Source organism: Vulpes vulpes, chromosome 4, assembly GCF_048418805.1.
Source record: "Vulpes vulpes isolate BD-2025 chromosome 4, VulVul3, whole genome shotgun sequence".
Taxonomy (NCBI): Eukaryota; Metazoa; Chordata; class Mammalia; order Carnivora; family Canidae; genus Vulpes; species Vulpes vulpes.
In genome coordinates, this window is record NC_132783.1 from 94,956,133 (window position 1) to 94,974,497 (window position 18,365).

Below are 18,365 nucleotides of genomic sequence, written 5' to 3' on the forward strand. Positions count from 1 at the left end.
AATTATTAGTCAAGGTTCTAACTATTAGCTAACTATACTTTAAAGCTTGTAAAAGGGATAATCCACTGAGCATGTAAAAATTCAGGTCACTGGAAAGGTAGCCTCCTCTTATAAAGCAATGAGCTGACCAACTAGTTGATTTCACATACAAACACACACGCATTAATTCTCATAATTGTGACATGAGTAATTAACTTTCCAGAATCTGAAAGCCCTACTGAACTCCTCTGAAAAGGGGGTTGGTTAAGCTACATAGCTCAAGGGTTGACACAGAAACTCAACAATTCCCTACTACCAACTATCCAAAGTATTGGAACTAATATAGTTTGCCTCCTTCATTGTAACAATAGCATATACTGGTTGTTTTATGGCATCAACAAGCTTATGACATATTAAATATTTATAATTATTTCTAATCCTCCCAACATCTCTAGTTTTAGAGATGAAGACACTAATCCTCAGAGAATTCAACTGAAAAACAGCAGGGACTGCATAATGACTCTAACTTATCTTAATAATTATTATCAAGTACAAGGAAGCAAGGAAGCATGAAACACCAATCTAATAGGACTATTTTGCTTTCTAGAAATGACCACAAAGGAATATTTTTTTTAAAAAGCCAAAATTTTACCCAACTTTAACACAAAACATCAAGCAAATGGAACAAAAACACAATATTCTTTATTAAAACATTACTGGGTTTCAAACTGCAACCTTAAGCAATAACAAGACATACAAAAAACAAAATTGTATTACCAGAAGGAGGATGGGTGATAGAAGTAATAAAGATTAAGAAGTGCACTTGTCGGTGATGAGTACCAGATGATTAAAATGAAAACAAACCCCAGACAACAAAAATGTTTACAGCATTACCTTTAGCATTTTTAAGAGAAATAATTAACCTGGAGAGTAAGAAGTAGAATATTTCAGCTCAATGATCATTTTTTTCATACAAAAGATATAACCAAAAAAAAAAAAAAAAAAACCCTGGTCATATCATTTTATACTGTCACATCTAAGTGACATGGCAAAAATTATCTGAAATCATTTCTCAAAAAGTTGAGTATAAATCTATGGAAGGCTAGCCCTATTTCATCCAGGAAAAAAAATTGCTTTCATTTGTTTTCTCACAAATATTCTACTACCAAAGGAAATAACATATTTCAAAAATGTAAGCCTTCTTTCCTGCCTCCTCCCTGTCTATCCCAAAGAAAATAAAGAGTCTTTATTTACCTTGTGCCTGTATCCTTTTTCTTTCTGCTTCCCTCTTCTCCTAAGAACAGGTAGCTCTTCAAATTGATGTCTGCCTTCGAACATGACGATTGCTTTTCCAGCCACCCAGGCTCTCTCTGAAGGGTCCCCAAAAGCCTCCACGTAGTATTGTCGATAGGGCCTCCGGTTTGAAACTAGATAAATATAAGAACCAGCATCATTACTTTAAAAAGAAGACTGTTCATTATCAAGAGAACAGCCATACCACTACTGCCAAAGAAATCTCTACTAAAAAAAAGGAGGAGGAGAAGGAGGAAGAGAAGAAGAAATCAGAAAAGGGAAATTTTTTAAATATTCTATTCATGTGGCAAGAAAATGCTTAAGAATCTGTGAAAGAACTTCAGTGGTTTGGTCTGGTGATATGCTATATATTCCAAGCCAGTTTTAACAATCAACTAAGTTACTTTTATACTCAGTCTATAAAGTCTTATACCCTTGTTACCAGAAAATACAAAGGGCATATAATAAGCCACAAAATCACAAATATAATTATCAGTAAGAACCAGCTACCAAACAAATTTTTTAAACTATGTTAAAATACAAGGGATGAAAAGAAATGCTTCAACACCTTGTTATGTATGATGTGCTAACATTTATGGAATGGCTACTACAGACCAGGTATTCACACTAAGTGCTTTGTATGGAGTCTTACTCTTCATAACAACCAACTAATTTGTAGTTCACTCCTCCTTTTAGATACAGTTAGGTAGAATAACATCAGAGGGTGCAAATTCAGAGCGAAACATTGGCTTTGCAGAGAAAGAAGAACTTGATACTTCAAAATACAGAAATTTAAAAATAAAAAGAAAATTCCAAGAGCAATAAAAACAAAAAGAAATCGAGTTATTCTACAGTTTCTTAGTTGTCCAAAGTTCTAATAATACAATTAAGAAAAATAAAAACACACGTCTTGTCCAGACAAAGATTATAATCAAATTTACATTTTGGCATTTTACATACCAATAAAAAATATAACAAAAGAAATATATCAGGACCAAGCAAAGTATAATAATTTGCCCCTTTTTAGAAAAGGGAATCCTCTAATATAAAAATTCACTTATATAGGAACTCACAACTAATGCCCTTCACAACCATTTTTTTAAAACACGAAAAAAGAATCCAATTATCTTATCTTTTTGAATAAATAGAAAACTCTATTTCCTTCAGAACAGAAAAATAAAGGAGAAAGGAAAGGAAAACAAAAGAAAGGGGAGGGGAGATTTGTAAATTCAACATTAGAACAAGTATAAATACTTTAAAACTCAGGTCTCCACAGTAATTGGAAGAGCAGCCAAAATATCAAGTAAATTTCAATGGCAACTTCTTTTTTTTTCTTTTTTGTGGTTTCTTTTTTTTATTAATTTATTTTTTATTGGTGTTCAATTTGTCAATCCATCAAGTGCTCCCCTCAATGCCCGTCACCCAGTCACCCCCACCCCCCGCCCACCTCCCTTTCTACCACCCCTTGTTCATTTCCCAGAGTTAGGAGTCTCTCATGTACTGTCTCCCTTTCTGATATTTCCTACTCATTTTTTCTCCTTTCCCCTTTATTCCTTTTCACTATTTTTTATATTCCCCAAATGAATGAGACCATATAATGTTTGTCCTTCTCCAATAGACTTATTTCACTCAGCATAATACCCTCCAGTTCCATCCACATCGAAGCAAACGGTGGGTATTTGTCGTTTCTAATGGCTGAGTAATATTCCATTGTATACATAGACCACATCTTCTTTATCTCAATGGCAACTTCTTTACAAACGCTAGTTTCAAAGCTATACAAAGAATAAAGAGTACCTATGAGCTCTCATAAACTTTAGTTGTAAGGGTTGTTTTTCTATAAAAATATAGGTTAATGATAAAATTACAACCTGGTTAAATTTTGACTTTTAGTACATTTCAAAAACAAGTTCTATGAAAGAACTGAACTCCCTAGTCTCAATCTACTAAATTAAATCCTTCCATAGAAATCACCTAAAGGGGGATTAAAATTGGTAAGATATATATGTATCTCTATAGAAGTTCAGAAAGTAAACTTGAGAAGTACATAATTCTCCCATAAATAAATTCAATCAGCACAGACAGAACACTTACAATGTGCCAGCACTATAAACAGGACAAAAAAACTCACTGCCTGGTAGGCAAGAGGTATACAAATAAATTATGGTAAAAAATAAATAAATAAATAATTGCAATAAACATTCACTTTTTATTTTTTTTAAACATTTACTTATTTAAGAGAGCAGAGCAAGAGAGGGGAGAGGGTGGGGCAGAGGGAGAGAGAATTTTTTAAGCAGACTCCTTACTGAGCATGGAGCCCAACAGAGGGCTCAATCTCACAACCGAGAGCCAAAACCAAGAGCAGGCTGCTTAACTAAACATGTACTTTTATTTTATTTTATTTTTTTAATTTTCATTTATTATTTATGATAGTCACACAGAGAGAGAGACAGGGAGAAGCAGGCTCCATGCACCGGGAGCCCGACGCGGGACTCGATCCCGAGTCTCCAGGATCGCACCCTGGGCCAAAGGCAGGCGCCAAACCGCTGCGCCACCCAGGGGTCCCTAAACATGTACTTTTTAAAAGACCATTAAAAAGTGGAGATATTGGGGGGACCCAGATGGCTCAGTCACTTAAGTGGCCGTCTCTTGATTTTGGCCCAGATTATGTTCTCAGGGTCTTGTGATCGAGCCCCATGTGTGGCTGCGAGCTCAGCGCAGAGTCAGCTGGAAGATTCTCTCTCCCTCTGCCCCTCCCTGACTCATGTGTGTGCTCTTGCTCTCTCCAATCACTTTTTTTTTTTTAAGTGGGGATCATTAATTAGAGAACTTGGATACCTAAGCACAATTTTTAAAGGTAAATAGTTTGTTAAGGAGAGAATTCCAGTATGAGGGTCCAGAATCTTCAAAAGCTGTTTGACTAAACAAACAGTTGGGAACTAAAAAGTAGTTCAGGGATCCCTGGGTGGCTCAGCAGTTTAGCGCCTGCCTTCAGCCCAGGACATAATCTTGGAGTCTCAGGATCGAGTCCCACATCAGTTGTTGGCCTCGCCATGTATCCATGTCTGTGACCGGGTTCTGGCCACGCAAAGAAATAACTTTCGGACGGATGGATCACATGTCCTATCTCAAGGCTAGCTTTTTAGGGCTCACTGCTTTATTCAGAAATATTTCACTGTAGCTCCTTGATGCGGGATACAAGACTAAAGAAATTCACATGTAAAAATGCAAACGTATATTGCTTAATCAAAGTAACCTTTTATGTAAATATATAGAGAAGTTCAGGCATTGACATGTAAACTGTACAACTACTACACTTCTCTCCTCTGCAGTGTGGGTTTACCATCGCATCGGTAATACATGTGTTTACATAAAAAAAAAAAAAACAAAAAACTACTGCATGGAGCCTGCTTCTCCCTCTGCCTGTGTCTCTGCCTCTCTCTCTCTCTCTCTCTCTCTGTGTCTCTCATGAATAAATAAATAAAATCTTTCAAAAAGAAAAAAAGAAAGAAAGAAAGAAAAAAAGTAGTGCAGAACACTAACTCAATAAAAACCAGTAAGCAGGTAAGCAGTGTTCAGACCTGGAAGAGCTTGATGGCATGTTAAGAGCCTATTACGCTCTTGGCATTGAGGAGCCTCATTTAAACTATGGAACCACATGCTCAGTTTTGGGTCTTAGAAAGATAAATCTCCTTGACCTCAGAATAACACATTCAGGAGCAGAGAGGAGACTCAGAAAACCAGAGATTACCAAAATAGTGTACATATGAGATGACTAGAACCTGAACTAAGGCAGTAACACTAACAATTAAAAAAACAAAATTTGAAAGTTTTTTTTTTTTCTTTTTTTAAGACAAAACACAAGTACTTCACATGTAATAAAAAGTCAGACAGGCGCCTGCCTGGCTCAGGCAGAAGAGCAAGCATCTTGATCTTGGCTGGGGTAGTGAGTTTAGGCCCGAAGTTGTGTATAAATATTACTTAAATAAAAATACAATTAAGAAAAAAGTCAGAACAGATATTTGGACAGTTTTATTCCAAGAGTATGTTCATAGCAATATTATTCTCACCATGTTAAAAACGTGGAAATAACCCAAATGTCCACTGAAGGGTGAATAAAATGTGGTATATACATACGATGGAATATTACTGAGCCCTGAAAATGAAATACTGATACATAATATCACATGGATAAACTTTATAAAGACATTATGCAAAGTGAAATAAACCAGACACATACAAATACTATATAATTCCATTTATAGAGGTAACTAGAATAGTCAAATTCATAAAGAAAAAAAGAATAGTACTGACCAAAGGCGAAGTTATTATTAAATGGGTATGGATGTTCATTGTAAAAATATGAAATGGTTCTAGACATGTATGCTAGTAATAATTGTACAACAATGTGGATGTACTTAATGCCACTAAACTCTACACATAAGAATGGTTAAAATGGGGGATGTCTGAGAGGCTCAGTGGTTGAGCATCTATCTGCCCTTGGCTCAGGTGGTGATCCTGGGGTCCTGGGATGGGGTCCTGCATCAGGCTCCCCACAGGGAGCCTACTTCTCCTCTGCCTATGTCTCTGCCTCTCTCTGTGTGTCTCTCAAGAATAAATAAATAAAATCTTTTTAAAAAATGGTTAAAGGGGATCCCTGGGTGGCTCTGCAGTTTACCGCCTGCCTTCAGCCCAAGGCGTAATCCTGGAGTCCCGGGATCAAGTCCCACATCGGGCTCCCTGCATGGAGCCAGCTTCTCTCTCTGCCTGCATCTCTGCGTGTCTCTGCCTCTCTCTCTCTCTCTCTCTCTCATGAATAAATAAAATCTAAAAAATAAAATCAAGATGGATTGGGAATGAGGAGGGAGCCACCCTATAAGAAAATTAAAGATTGATAAACTCCACACATTCAGGAGTATCCATTTGCTCTTTAACCCAGAACAGAGATCTAAGGAAAGCCTCAAACATAAAAAAATAGAGAACAAAGAAAAATATAAAGAGTAAGGGAAAAAAAGAACTTGGAAACGAAGGAATCCTTTAAAATTAAGAACATTAGAGCAAAAATGTAAAACAAAAAAAGGTCTAAAGACAAAGTTGAGGAAACTCACTTTATATAAAGTAGAGCAAAACAAATATGTACCAAAAAAAGATGAAAAAATTATGAAGCCCAATGCAGGAAAGTCAAGATGTGAGTAAGAGTTATAGAAGGGGGGTGGGGGGGGAGTTATAGAAGAGAAAATAAACAAAGGTAGGAAAATAATCAATGAAATAATTCAAGAAAATGTCCTAGAAAGAAAGAAATTAAATTTGCAGATCCAAAGGAACCACCAATACCTATCCTTGTGCCTTGTGAACTATAGGAACAAAGAGAAGGGTCTGCAAGCTTTCAAAAAGTACAAAAGTCACATACAAAATAACAGAATCAAAATAACTTGACTTAATACCAATTCTGGAAGTAGAAGACAATGAAGCAATGCCTTCAAATTCTGAGCAAAAATGATTTTCAGGCTAGTATTCTATACCAGCCAAACAATCAAACAAGTGTATGAAAAGAATAAAAATATATTCAGATAACGCAAGATCTCAAAAATTTGCCTTTCTCAGGAAACTACTGACAAACTTGTTATATATTCAAAATAGGTGAATAAACCAAAATCAAGGAAGACATGGAATTCAACACAAAAGAAAGCTGAAAGGAATCCCCAATATAACAGCTATTAAACAGAGAATGTAACTGGACTGAAGGAAAATACAGTTGGCCCTTGAACAATCCAGTGGTAGCAGGGGACAGAGGGTTGGTCTGGAATCCCAATTCTCTGTGCAGTTAAAATCCACATATCTTTTGAATTCCCAAAAACGTAAGTACTAATAGCTTATTGCTGACCAAAAGCCTTAACCAATAACATAAACAGTCAATTAACACATATTTTATATGTTTTGTATATTATATACTGCATTCTTATAATAAAGTAAGCTAGGGAAAATGTTATTAAGAAAAATCATAAAGAAAGCACATTTAATATTATTAAGAAAATCTTAAAGAGAGAAAATACATTTACAAAACTGTATTACATTCACTGAAACAAAATCTGTATAAAAAATTATATAATGACCTGCACAATTCAAATCCATATTGTTCAAGGTTCAACAGCCTAAGGCTCTAGGTCAGAGTTCCTCAAGATAATGAAAATGACAAACTACCAGGGCACCTAGGGGGATCAGTCAGTTAAATATCTCACTCTTGATTTATGCTCAGGTCATGATCTCAGAGTTCTGAGATCTGAGCCCTGCATCAAGCTCCATGCTGGGTGTGGAGCCTGCTTAAGATTCCCTCTTGGGAAGGCTTGGTGGTTCAGCGTTTGAGTGTCTGCCTTCAGCACAAGGTTTGATTCTGAAGTCCCAGGAATGAGTCCCACATCCGGCTCCCTGTGAGGACCCTACTTCTCCTTCTGCCTATATCTCTCTGCCTGTTTCTCTCTGTGTCTCTCATGAATAATAAAATCTTAAAAAAAAAAAGAAATAAAATAAAATAAAAACATATATATAAAAAAAAAAAAAGATTCACTCTCACTGCCACTCCCCCCTCCTTTCCTTCTCTTAAAAAAAAAAAGACAAGGAAAATGACAAATTGCCAATATATCAGATCATGTGGAAAAAATAAAACCTAGGAGAGTTTTACTATGAATTAGTAACAAATACATAAAACACTAAGAACCCTCTCTCCCTCCCCAACACACACACACACACACACACAGATTACTGCAGAAAAATCAAAAGGTTCTGAGGGCAACAAAAGCACTGGACACCAAGTGGCTAAGCTGTGTAACATGACAACATACACACTGAATTCCTAACCAAAATTATAATACAACAGGTAAGGTAGCAGGGGTCGGTGGGAGGTAAGGCCCAAGACAAAGATGGAAATGACTAACCCACAACTTCTATACTGAGAAATAAAAAGTAATTCAGAAGGATGGATTTTTGAGATACAGAAGTAAACATCGAGAGATCCAGCTGACAGAGATTAAAGGTACTTAGCGAAGGATATAGAAACAGCAGAGTATTTTGCAAACAAAGCCTGTAGAGTTAACCACTTGACTTTTTAAATTTTATGTACCTTGTATAATAAAAATAATGACTTCAAAGAGTGATTTTATAAAAATTTGGGTTTTCTAAAACCATTTGAAATATTTGGCTTGGCTAAGAAAACAAACATGGATGATCAGAATAATATGAACACTGCACAATAATTTTTAATTTTTCACTGATATCAACTAATAATTAGTACAAAGAAGTAACTGTTGAGCAAATGTAAAGTATATATGGGTGTTCACTGTGCTACACTCTTCGTATGTGCTATGAAGAGGATAAGCAGAAAAAGGAGTACAAAGAAAAATGTAGAGTTAACTACTAGAAGTTATTAATTAGGCTTTCCAGAACTTGGCTGCCTACAGCTTGGTATAAACTATGGAGAAATGAAAACAAAAGTGAAAAATGAAAAAAAGAAAATAGGGATCCCTGGGTGGCGCAGCAGTTTGGCGCCTGCCTTTGGCCCAGGGCGCGATCCTGGAGACCCAGGATCGAGTCCCACGTCGGGCTCCCGGTGCATGGAGCCTGCTTCTCCCTCCGCCTGTGTCTCTGCCTCTCTCTCTCTCTCTGTGACTATCATAAATAAATAAAAAATTAAAAAAAAGAAAGAAAGAAAGAAAGAAAATATATTATGTTATAACTAGCTGTTAGGTTAAATAGATCCGTTATGCCATGTTTTCTCATTTCTTCAGTACAAAGCTATATAAATTCATCCTCTCTGGGAAGATCATTTGAATTTAAGAGTTTTAACTTTTTTATAACCCGAAAACAAAACAATGGTATTTTCCAGTCAGTAATGGCACTTTGCTCTCTGGTGTGATCACATTCTTGACTCATGAGAAACAAGCCATACAGGAATCCTCAACTATACCACAACAAACCTTTAGTCCTTGCACTCTTACCCACCCCTAATTTAAGAGTACAGCTCCTCCTCCTTGGTTTTTTTTCTTCCATTTCTTTTTCTCATCTCTTTACCAAGCTCAGTATTCTCCATACAGACCTCAAATACTGGATTCCTCAAAGCCACGCTTGCTCTCACTTAAACACTATCTATGTACAGGCAAAGCTAAAAACTTGGAAGCCATCCTGAGACTCAGAAACCTCAGGATTTCATTCTCCCTCATTCCCCATTACTCATCCATTACCAAATCATACAGATTTTATCTCCTAAGTTGTTCTTTATTCTCTATTCACCACATGCACCTCACCATAATCACTGCAATGAACCTTTCAACAATGTCCTCTTACTTATTTATGCACCTTCCAATCCATTTTATATATTGCAGTCAGAGAAAACCTTACACAGATTAAATCACATCATCCTCTCCTCATAGCCCTTTAATGGTATCACATTGCTCTAAGAATAAAATACAAAATTTTAGGGTGCCTAAGTGGCTAAGTCAGTTAAGCGTCTGCTTTCAACTCAGGTCATAATCTCAGGGTCCTGGGATTGAGGCCCGCATTCGGCTCTATACTCAATGGAAAGCCTGCTTCTCCCCTCTCCCCCTATTCCTACTCTATCTCTATCTCAAATAAATAAATAAAACCTTTTTTAAAAAATACAAGATTTTAAATGAAGTCTAAAAGATGCTACACAGTTTGACTCTTATCTACTTCTCCAGCCTCATACTGTGCCACTCTACATAACTCCATGGGTAGGGACCTCTCAGAACCAAAGTATATACTATTTTCTGTGCCTAGAACCACCTTCTCCTTGTTTCCCTAGTTAATTCCTACTCATCCTCTCAACTCTCAGACCAGATACTATACTAACGTAACTGCCCCTGCACCAGAAGCCCAAATTAGGTACTCCTGCTATATCACTGATTGAACACTAATATTTACTTTTGGACATACTTCTCAGTTAATTATCAATTTGTCTGATTATTTGCTGGTATCTTGGTCTCTTTAACTAGACTCTAATTATAGACAAGGAAAAGAAGAACTCATCTTTTGTCCATTACTGGATCCTACTTCCTGGACAAAATAGTTACCAATTGCTGAATAAATGACATGAACCCAACTGCTATGCATGAACAGTACAATGAATAAGAAACTTAACAGGAAGGGTGGGAATTTCCTACAAATAGTACTTAAATGTCTAAACAGCCCACAAAGATTAATATGTCATTAAAAAAAAAAAAAAAACAACCAGGGATACCTGGGTGGCTCAGCAGTTGAGCACCTGCATTCAGCTCAGGGCCTGATCCCAGAGTCCCGGGATCAAGTCCCACATCAGGCTCCCTGCATGGAGCCTGCTTCTCCCTCTGCCTGTGTTTCTGCCTCTCTATATATCTCGCATGAATAAATAAATAAATCTTTAAAAAAATAAAATAAAAATAAATGAAAAATTAAAAACAAACAAAAACCCCCCAACCAGCTGGTAAAGGCTTTAGGTGTCTCAATACTCAATATCTGAAATATAAAATCAAATCCAACAATCCCACTTTTGATAAATCATCCTACAGATAGGCATATGTATGTGAAAGTTATTCTTTACACCACTGCAAAGAGTCATATTTATGTGATGCACATATGCATGTAAATATGTATAGAGAGACAACACAAGATCAAAAATCTAAACATCCATCAATAGGAAAATGGTTATATAAAGTATAATACATTCAAAAAGTAGCAAAGTATGCAGCTATAAAAAAAAAGAGAGAGGGCAGCCCCAGTGGTGCAGCGGTTTAGCGCCGCCTGCAGCCCAGGGCGTGATCCTGGAGACCCTGGATCGAGTCCCACATCAGGCTCTCTGTATGATGCATGCCTGCTTCTCCCTCTGCCTGTGTCTCTGCCTCTCATTCTCTATCTCTATGAATAAATAAATAAAAAATAAATAAAATCTTTTTAAAGGGGGGGGCAGCCCGGGTGGCTCGGTGGTTTAGCAGGGCCTGATCCTGGAACCCAGGATTGAGTCCAACATCAGGCTCCCTGCATGGAGCCTGCTTCTCCCTCTGCCTGTGTCTCTGCCTCAATCTTTCTGTGTGTGTGTCTCTCTCTCATGAATAAATAAATAAAAATCTTAAAAAAAAAAAAAAAGAGAAAGAGAGAAAGAAAATCTTCAATGCACTAACATGGAAAACCTCTAAAAAGTAACAAAAATCAAGTGTGGAACATATTAAAAATATGCTACTTTTGTGTTAAAAATTAAAAGATGAGAATATATACTTAATTTATATATAGAAACGCAAGAAAAAAACATTAAAAACTGATTACTCTTTGAAAAGAAGAGCAAAAAATGTGGAAGAACAGAGAAAGGGGAGAAGTGAGTTGATTGGTGACTATATATTCACCTATTAAAAAACTAAAATAACACATTTTAAAATTAAATCACAAAACATCTTAATAGGAAAAAGGCAGCTCAAGATCAAGTTTCAGTCTCTTTAGCATTTTAAAGATAACTGAGGTTTTTTTTTTTTAAGATAACTGAGATTCAAATAGAATCAAGTAACTAACAAATAACAGTTACTAAAGGGAATGCTCTAAATTAATATTTTACAATTCAAAATTCACAAGCATTCTTTATAATTGTTTCAGCTTTCAAACTTAACAGCAACGATACAAACCTGAAGACTGAGGTAGAAAAACCTAAATATATTGAAAAGTTATTCTAGACAATGTAAACTTTAGGTAATAACCTAACATTTTTCTGGCATCTATAAATAGAATAACTGAGAATTTTGAAATCGTGAAGTAAAAGAAAACAAACGTTCAAAGGCAAATATGGATACTAAAGACAACAAAAATTAGGTTACACTAAAGGCAACTACAAGTTTATTACTCCGTACTATGTTATCAATTACTAACATTACCTTTCATTTTTGAATGTGTGTTAATCAACGGATCAGAACAAATCCTGCAGGGCCACCATGGGCGTCTCTTGAATTTTGCCCAGATGAGATCTCCAACTTCATACTTCAGTGGCGTAGACTTTTTCTTGGGTTGACACTTGAGACAGACAAAACATGCCTCGTCAATAAGAATCAAAATCTTTTGAAAAGTATATAATTTTCCTATTAGCCTTCTGAAAAAGCAGAGTTCTACAGAATTCTAGATGAAAACATTCCAGCTTAACAATTACAAAGCAAGTACAGCTAAATGATTTTGTCTTAATTGTTCATAACATAGGCCTTTATAAAGTAGCAGCTTTCAATTTATATTTCAGTAATCTACCTACATTCATGGGGAAAAAAATTATTTTCATTAATAAAAAAGACAAAAACTGAAAAAAGAAACAATCATCCCTAGGAAAAGATTATCTTTGCCCTAGTCCTTGGATCACAACAAAACATTGGGGGATGGGAGTGTTATAAAAAGAATTTATAGACAATGTATCAAGAATGTATGCTCCCAATATAATGTATCAATTATGTCTCAATAAAATGGGGAAGCAGGGGAACTGTGGTCCCCTCTGCAGGTAATATTCTACATCCTTCTCAAATAAACATAGACATTCCTATTAATTAATAATAATAGCGCTAATTAAATTATCCTGAAGGCTACAGACTAGACCCTAGCAATGTCAGTGCAACTGCCTTGGACTTTTCCCAGGACCTGCAGAACAGTATTTTGCACAACTCGAAGGAACATCATTCATGCAGAATAAATACAAATCAAACTCCTTGGACCTTAATGCAGAAACTCTGGCTGCATCTTTTCTTCAAAAACAATATGCCTAATTGATCTGCAAATCCAACATCCCCCATCCCACTCTAAATCCATGGCCAGCCCTTTAACACACATCATAAACAGAATACCTGCTCTACTTTACAGATGAAGACAGCTTTGTATTTAGTAGGACTGAGCTTCCTACCTGGTCCACACCACACAAAGGAATTACAAGTGTACTGAGATGTTCCTATGTATCCAAAGAAAAGCCTAGGGTACTTGGGCAAAGATCAACCTCTTCCATTTAGCTCGAGAAGACCTACAAATAATGATTTTAAGTTCTCTGTCTTGAAAAAGGCTAGTGAGTGAGCAGCTCCTTCAGACTCAATCCCTAAAATGGATTAAGCATTCAATAAAGTATATGCTAGATGAACTGACTGAAATCATTGAAACAAATGATGAATATTGTCCACCACACATATATCAAAGGTCTGGGCTCAACTCAATGATTTGTAAGTTACCAATTCAACTTTAAGAATTTTTTTTTCAGACAAATTAAATCTCGTAAAATGTGCTTATTGAAAAGTATTGTGATTAGTTCTACAAGTATAGAGTTCCGAGGAAATGAGACAGAAACTACATCCTAAAAAAAAAAAAGAAACTACATCCGATTCTTTAAAAGAAAAAAAAAGGCTATTTCTTCCAGTTACCAGTTTGTAAGTCCTCGGGAGAAAAACAGGACTCCCAAGCTGACTGGCTTTGAAACTTTAAAACCAAGATAAGGGCAGCCCGGGTGGCTCAGTGGTTTAGCGCCGCCTTCAGGCCAGGGCCTGATCCTGGAGACCCGGAATCGAGTCCCACGTCGGGCTCCCTGCATGGAGCCTGCTTCTCCCTCTGCCTGTGTCCCTGCCTTTCTCTCTCTCTCTCTCTATGTGTCTCTTGTGAATAAATAAATGAAAATCTTAAATAAATAAATAAATAAATAAATAAATAAATAAATAAATAAATAAATAAATAAATAAATAAATAAAACCAAGATAAAAATACAGGATGGGAAAACAAATTTTTTATTTGCCCTTAGTGAAAACTATAATTTGAGTAGATTCCCATAAGTTTCTGATACAATTTATGATCATTTATTTGGCAATCACTGGTATTGACTTATTTATTCACGTCCTAAATTACTCTAAAATCAGTAACTAACATTTACTTGATATTTGCTGTGCTAGACACTGATCTTTTTTCAATCCTCTTAAAGTAGATACTATATTATTACTCTTATTTTATGTATGCTTATTTTACTGTTTGCCTATGGTCATATAGTATTTAATAAGTAGCAGAGCCAGGATTCGAATCTTAGCAGTCCAACTCCAAGCCCGAACTCTGAACCACTGCTTAATCAACCAGTAATTATAAAACCCCATGAATATTATATGCTTTATGACAAATTAAGCCATAATTGATCAATGACATCATACTGGTTCAGTCTTCCCCTCATATTACCTCATCAAAATGATTATACTGTATTATCAGAAAGTACAGCCATAAAACACATGCCTTCAATATCATCTATATATATTTCAATACTTTTTAATTTTAATTTTTATTTTATTTTTTAAAGATTTTATTTGTTTATTCATGAGAATACACAGAGAGGAGAGAGAGGCAGAGACACAGGCAGAGGGAGAAGCAGGCTCCATGCAGGGAGCCTGACGAGGGGACTCGATCCCGGGTCTCCAGGATCACACCCTGGGCTGCAGGCAACGCTAAACCGCTGAGCCACCGGGGCTGCCCATCAATAATCTTTTTAAAAAACAAACACAACAGAAAGCAAGGAAGGAACATGAGCAGCATCAGGTAAACCCAGAAGCTGAATCACACAACCAGACAAAGCGTCAATGAGTTCTGTATTCTGACTCCATCACAGATTATGATATCTTAAACAAGTCACTTAATTCAGCCTGTCATAGAATCAGGAAAGAAACATCTGTTCTACCATAAACCATCAAAATGAAAACAGTAATTCCATTCCTCATATTGTAACCCAAAGAAAATAATCCAATTAAATAAAATTATAGAAAAATATTTCAAGCATTTATTTATAGTAACAAAAACTTAACATACAAGAGACATATTAAATGAATTATGCTGACAATTCAATGAAATATACAAAGTGCAGAAGAAATGTAATACTAAAAATGTAATACCCATACATATAATATACCATTAGAAACTATGCTAAAAACTGTAATGATGATTTTTTTAAAAAATAACAAAGTTAGGCCACCTGGGTGGCACAATTTTTTAAGCATCCAACTCTTCATTTCAGCTCAGGTCATGATCTCAGGACTGAGGGATTGAATCCCAAGTCCCAAGTCCGGCTCTGTGCTCAGTGGGTTGTTTGCTTGAGATTCTCTCCTTCTCTCTCTGCCCCTTCCCCATTTGCACATTTTCTCTCTCAAATAAATCAATCCTTAAAATATATATATATAACAAAATTGGGGCACCTGCGTGGCTCAGTCGGTTGAGCCCTTGGCTCGGGTCATGAACCCAAGGTCCTGGGATCGAGCCCCATATTGGGCTCCCTACTCAGCAAGGAGTCCACTTCTCTCTCTCCCTCTGCCCCCCCACCACCTGCTCATGTTTTCTCTCTCTCAAATAAATAAAAATCGTTAAATACACACACATGCACATATATATCAAAGTCAATGAGGTACATGAATTTAAAATTTCATTAAATTAATGGTATCGTGGGTAAAGATTTTTGCAAACCTGAAATATTTTCTCCATGCTTTTATTTTTAGTATTTTATTTTTATGTAATCTCTACACCCAACGTGGGGCTCAAACTCACAATCCCAAAATCAAGAGTCACATGCTCTACTGACTGAGCCAGCCAGGCACCCCTCTCCAGGTTATCTTGACTGATTTACCATGATGACCATATAATACAATATATGCAAACGAATTGGAAAATAATGTCTATACAAAACATATTGTTAATACTATTACTAATGGACAACAACCAAATCCAGCTGACTTTAACACGTAAAAAATTAAGACACAGGCAAGAATTCCAGACCCAAGAGAGGGCTCCAATCATGAAGTAGACAAAATAAGAATATGGGAGAAAAATCTTTTTAAATACGACTCTTCTTTTTTTTATGATTTCATTTATTTTTTTTAAAGATTTTATTTATTTATTCATGAGAGACAGAGAGAGAGAGACACAGACACAGGCAGAGGGAGAAGCAGGCTCCATGCAGGGAGCCCGACGCAGGACTCGATCCCAGGACTCCAGGATCACGCCCTTGGCCGAAGGCAGGCACTAAACCGCTGAGCCACCCGGGCTACCCTAAATATGACTGTTCTCCTCAAAAGAGCTTAAATATTTCACCTTGGAAAGAAAGACACCCAAATACACCAAATGATTAAACCCATAATTCAACTGCATACAAATTTACTACAGAGCTAAAACAGGGGTGGCTGGGTGGCTCAGTGGTTGAGCATCTGCCTTTGGCTAAGAGTGTGATCCCGGGATCCTGGAATCCAGTCCCACATAGGGTTCCCCATAGGGAGCCTCCTTCTCTCTCTCTCCCTAGGTCTCTGCCTCTTTCTGTGTATCTTTCATGAATAAATAAAATCTTAAAAAAATAAAAAATAAAAAATAAAAAAAAAAGCCCCACATCAGAAAGCTCAACAAGAGACACAAACATGGATTCTTGATCCCAAGACACTAGAAGAATATCAGGGAAGACTAGAATGAAGAAATGTGATCTGAGCTTAGACTAGCAGGATAGACATATTTCAGAATGGTTTTTCCTAATATCTCTATATGTCCAGTTGGAAGAAATATACTGCTGCTAAGCCTTTTTCTATACACTACTGGGCTGAACCGTGGTCACCCAAAAGTATGCCCCATGATAACTGTAAATGAGACCTCCCTCATTTGGAAATAGGCTCTTCACAAATAATCAAGAGGAGATCAATCTGGGTTGGTTCTAATCCAAAATAAATGTGTCCTTATAAATTGAAAAATTTGGAAACAGAGACAGACATACATAGAGGGAAGATGATGAAGACACAAGGAAAATGCCATCTACCAACTAAGGCACTCCTGAGGCATCTACACATTAGGAGAGATATGGAACATAATCTCACAAGACCTCAGAAAAAAACTTGACATTTCTAGTCTCCAAAACTGTGATACAATTTGTTATTTAAGTCACCCACTTTGTTGTGCTTTATTTCAGCAGCCCCAGAAAACCAATATATATACACATTATCTTAATATATACATTATATATATATACACACATTATCTTAATCCTGAGAATTAAAATTAAACTGAGAATCAAAAAAGGTTAAATCACAGTAAGAAAAACAAAGATTTAAGCTTGATTAATTCTAATTTTTTTTAATATGACATATTTTTTCCTTTAATTTTAACTGAATAAATATAGCCAGAATTTTTTTTCCAAGTGTTTAAACCAAATCTAAAAATCAATTAGGTTCAGGGATCCCTGGGTGGCTCAGCGGTTTAGCGCCTGCCTTTGGCCCAGGCCGTGATCCTGGAGTCCCAGGATCAAGTCCGGTGTCCAGCTCCCGGCATGGAGCCTGCTTCTCCCTCTGCCTGTGTCTCTGCCTCTCTCTCTCTCTCTCTCTCTCTCTCTCACTCTCTCTCTCTATCATGAACGAATGAATGAATGAATGAATGAATAAATCTTTTTAAAAATAAATAAAATTTAAAAATAAAAATCAATTAGGTTCAAAATCTCCATTTCCATTCTTCCATTGACAGTAAAATGTTATTTCAACAGTAAACATTCCTGTATAAGCTTATCACTGCTATTTTTTAAAAGACTGATACATCTCATTCAATCACAATCAAGAAGTGGCTCCTGAGCCAAAAGCTATGGTAAAAAGACAAAAACTTAGAGATCCCTGGGTGGCTCAGCGGTTTGGTGCCTGCCTTTGGCCCGGGGTGTGATCCTAGAGTGTCAGGATCGAATCCCACATCGGGCTCCCTGAGTGGAGCCTGCTTCTTCCTCTGCCTGTGTCTCTGGCTCTCTCTCTGTGTCTCTCTCTGTCTATCATGAATAAATAAAATCTTAAAAAAAAAAAAAAAAAAAAGACAAAACCTTTAAGGTAAAATCTTTAAGCATATTCGCTAATGAAATTTCCATCAAAGGTCCAAACCAGACTATATTGCATTTCTAAGATAAAATAAGCTCAGGTGGCCCAAGTATGTTCCTGGATGTAAGGTATAAAACTTAAATGTGTTCCTTTTTAATGTTAATTGAATGTTACCACAGAGTAAATAATCCTTAGATACCAGTATTTTTACATGCATATCCAAAATTTAAGAGTTGAGTAAGCTACTTAAAATCAGCT

General features: G+C 36.3%; 1 protein-coding gene across 15 annotated transcripts in view; it reads right to left on the minus strand.

Moving 5' to 3' along the window:
* The window catches only part of NSD1 (nuclear receptor binding SET domain protein 1), a 153,559-nt gene that overhangs the window by 71,886 nt on the left and 63,308 nt on the right, over window positions 1-18,365 (minus strand). For all 15 annotated transcript variants that reach the window (XM_072756524.1, XM_072756519.1, XM_072756517.1 and 12 more), the window contains 2 exons: window positions 12,177-12,312; window positions 1,234-1,406 (listed from right to left, as the gene is read on the minus strand). In XM_072756524.1, coding sequence (XP_072612625.1) covers window positions 1,234-1,406; window positions 12,177-12,312 — 309 coding nt within the window. The remainder of the gene's footprint in view (window positions 1-1,233; window positions 1,407-12,176; window positions 12,313-18,365) is intronic.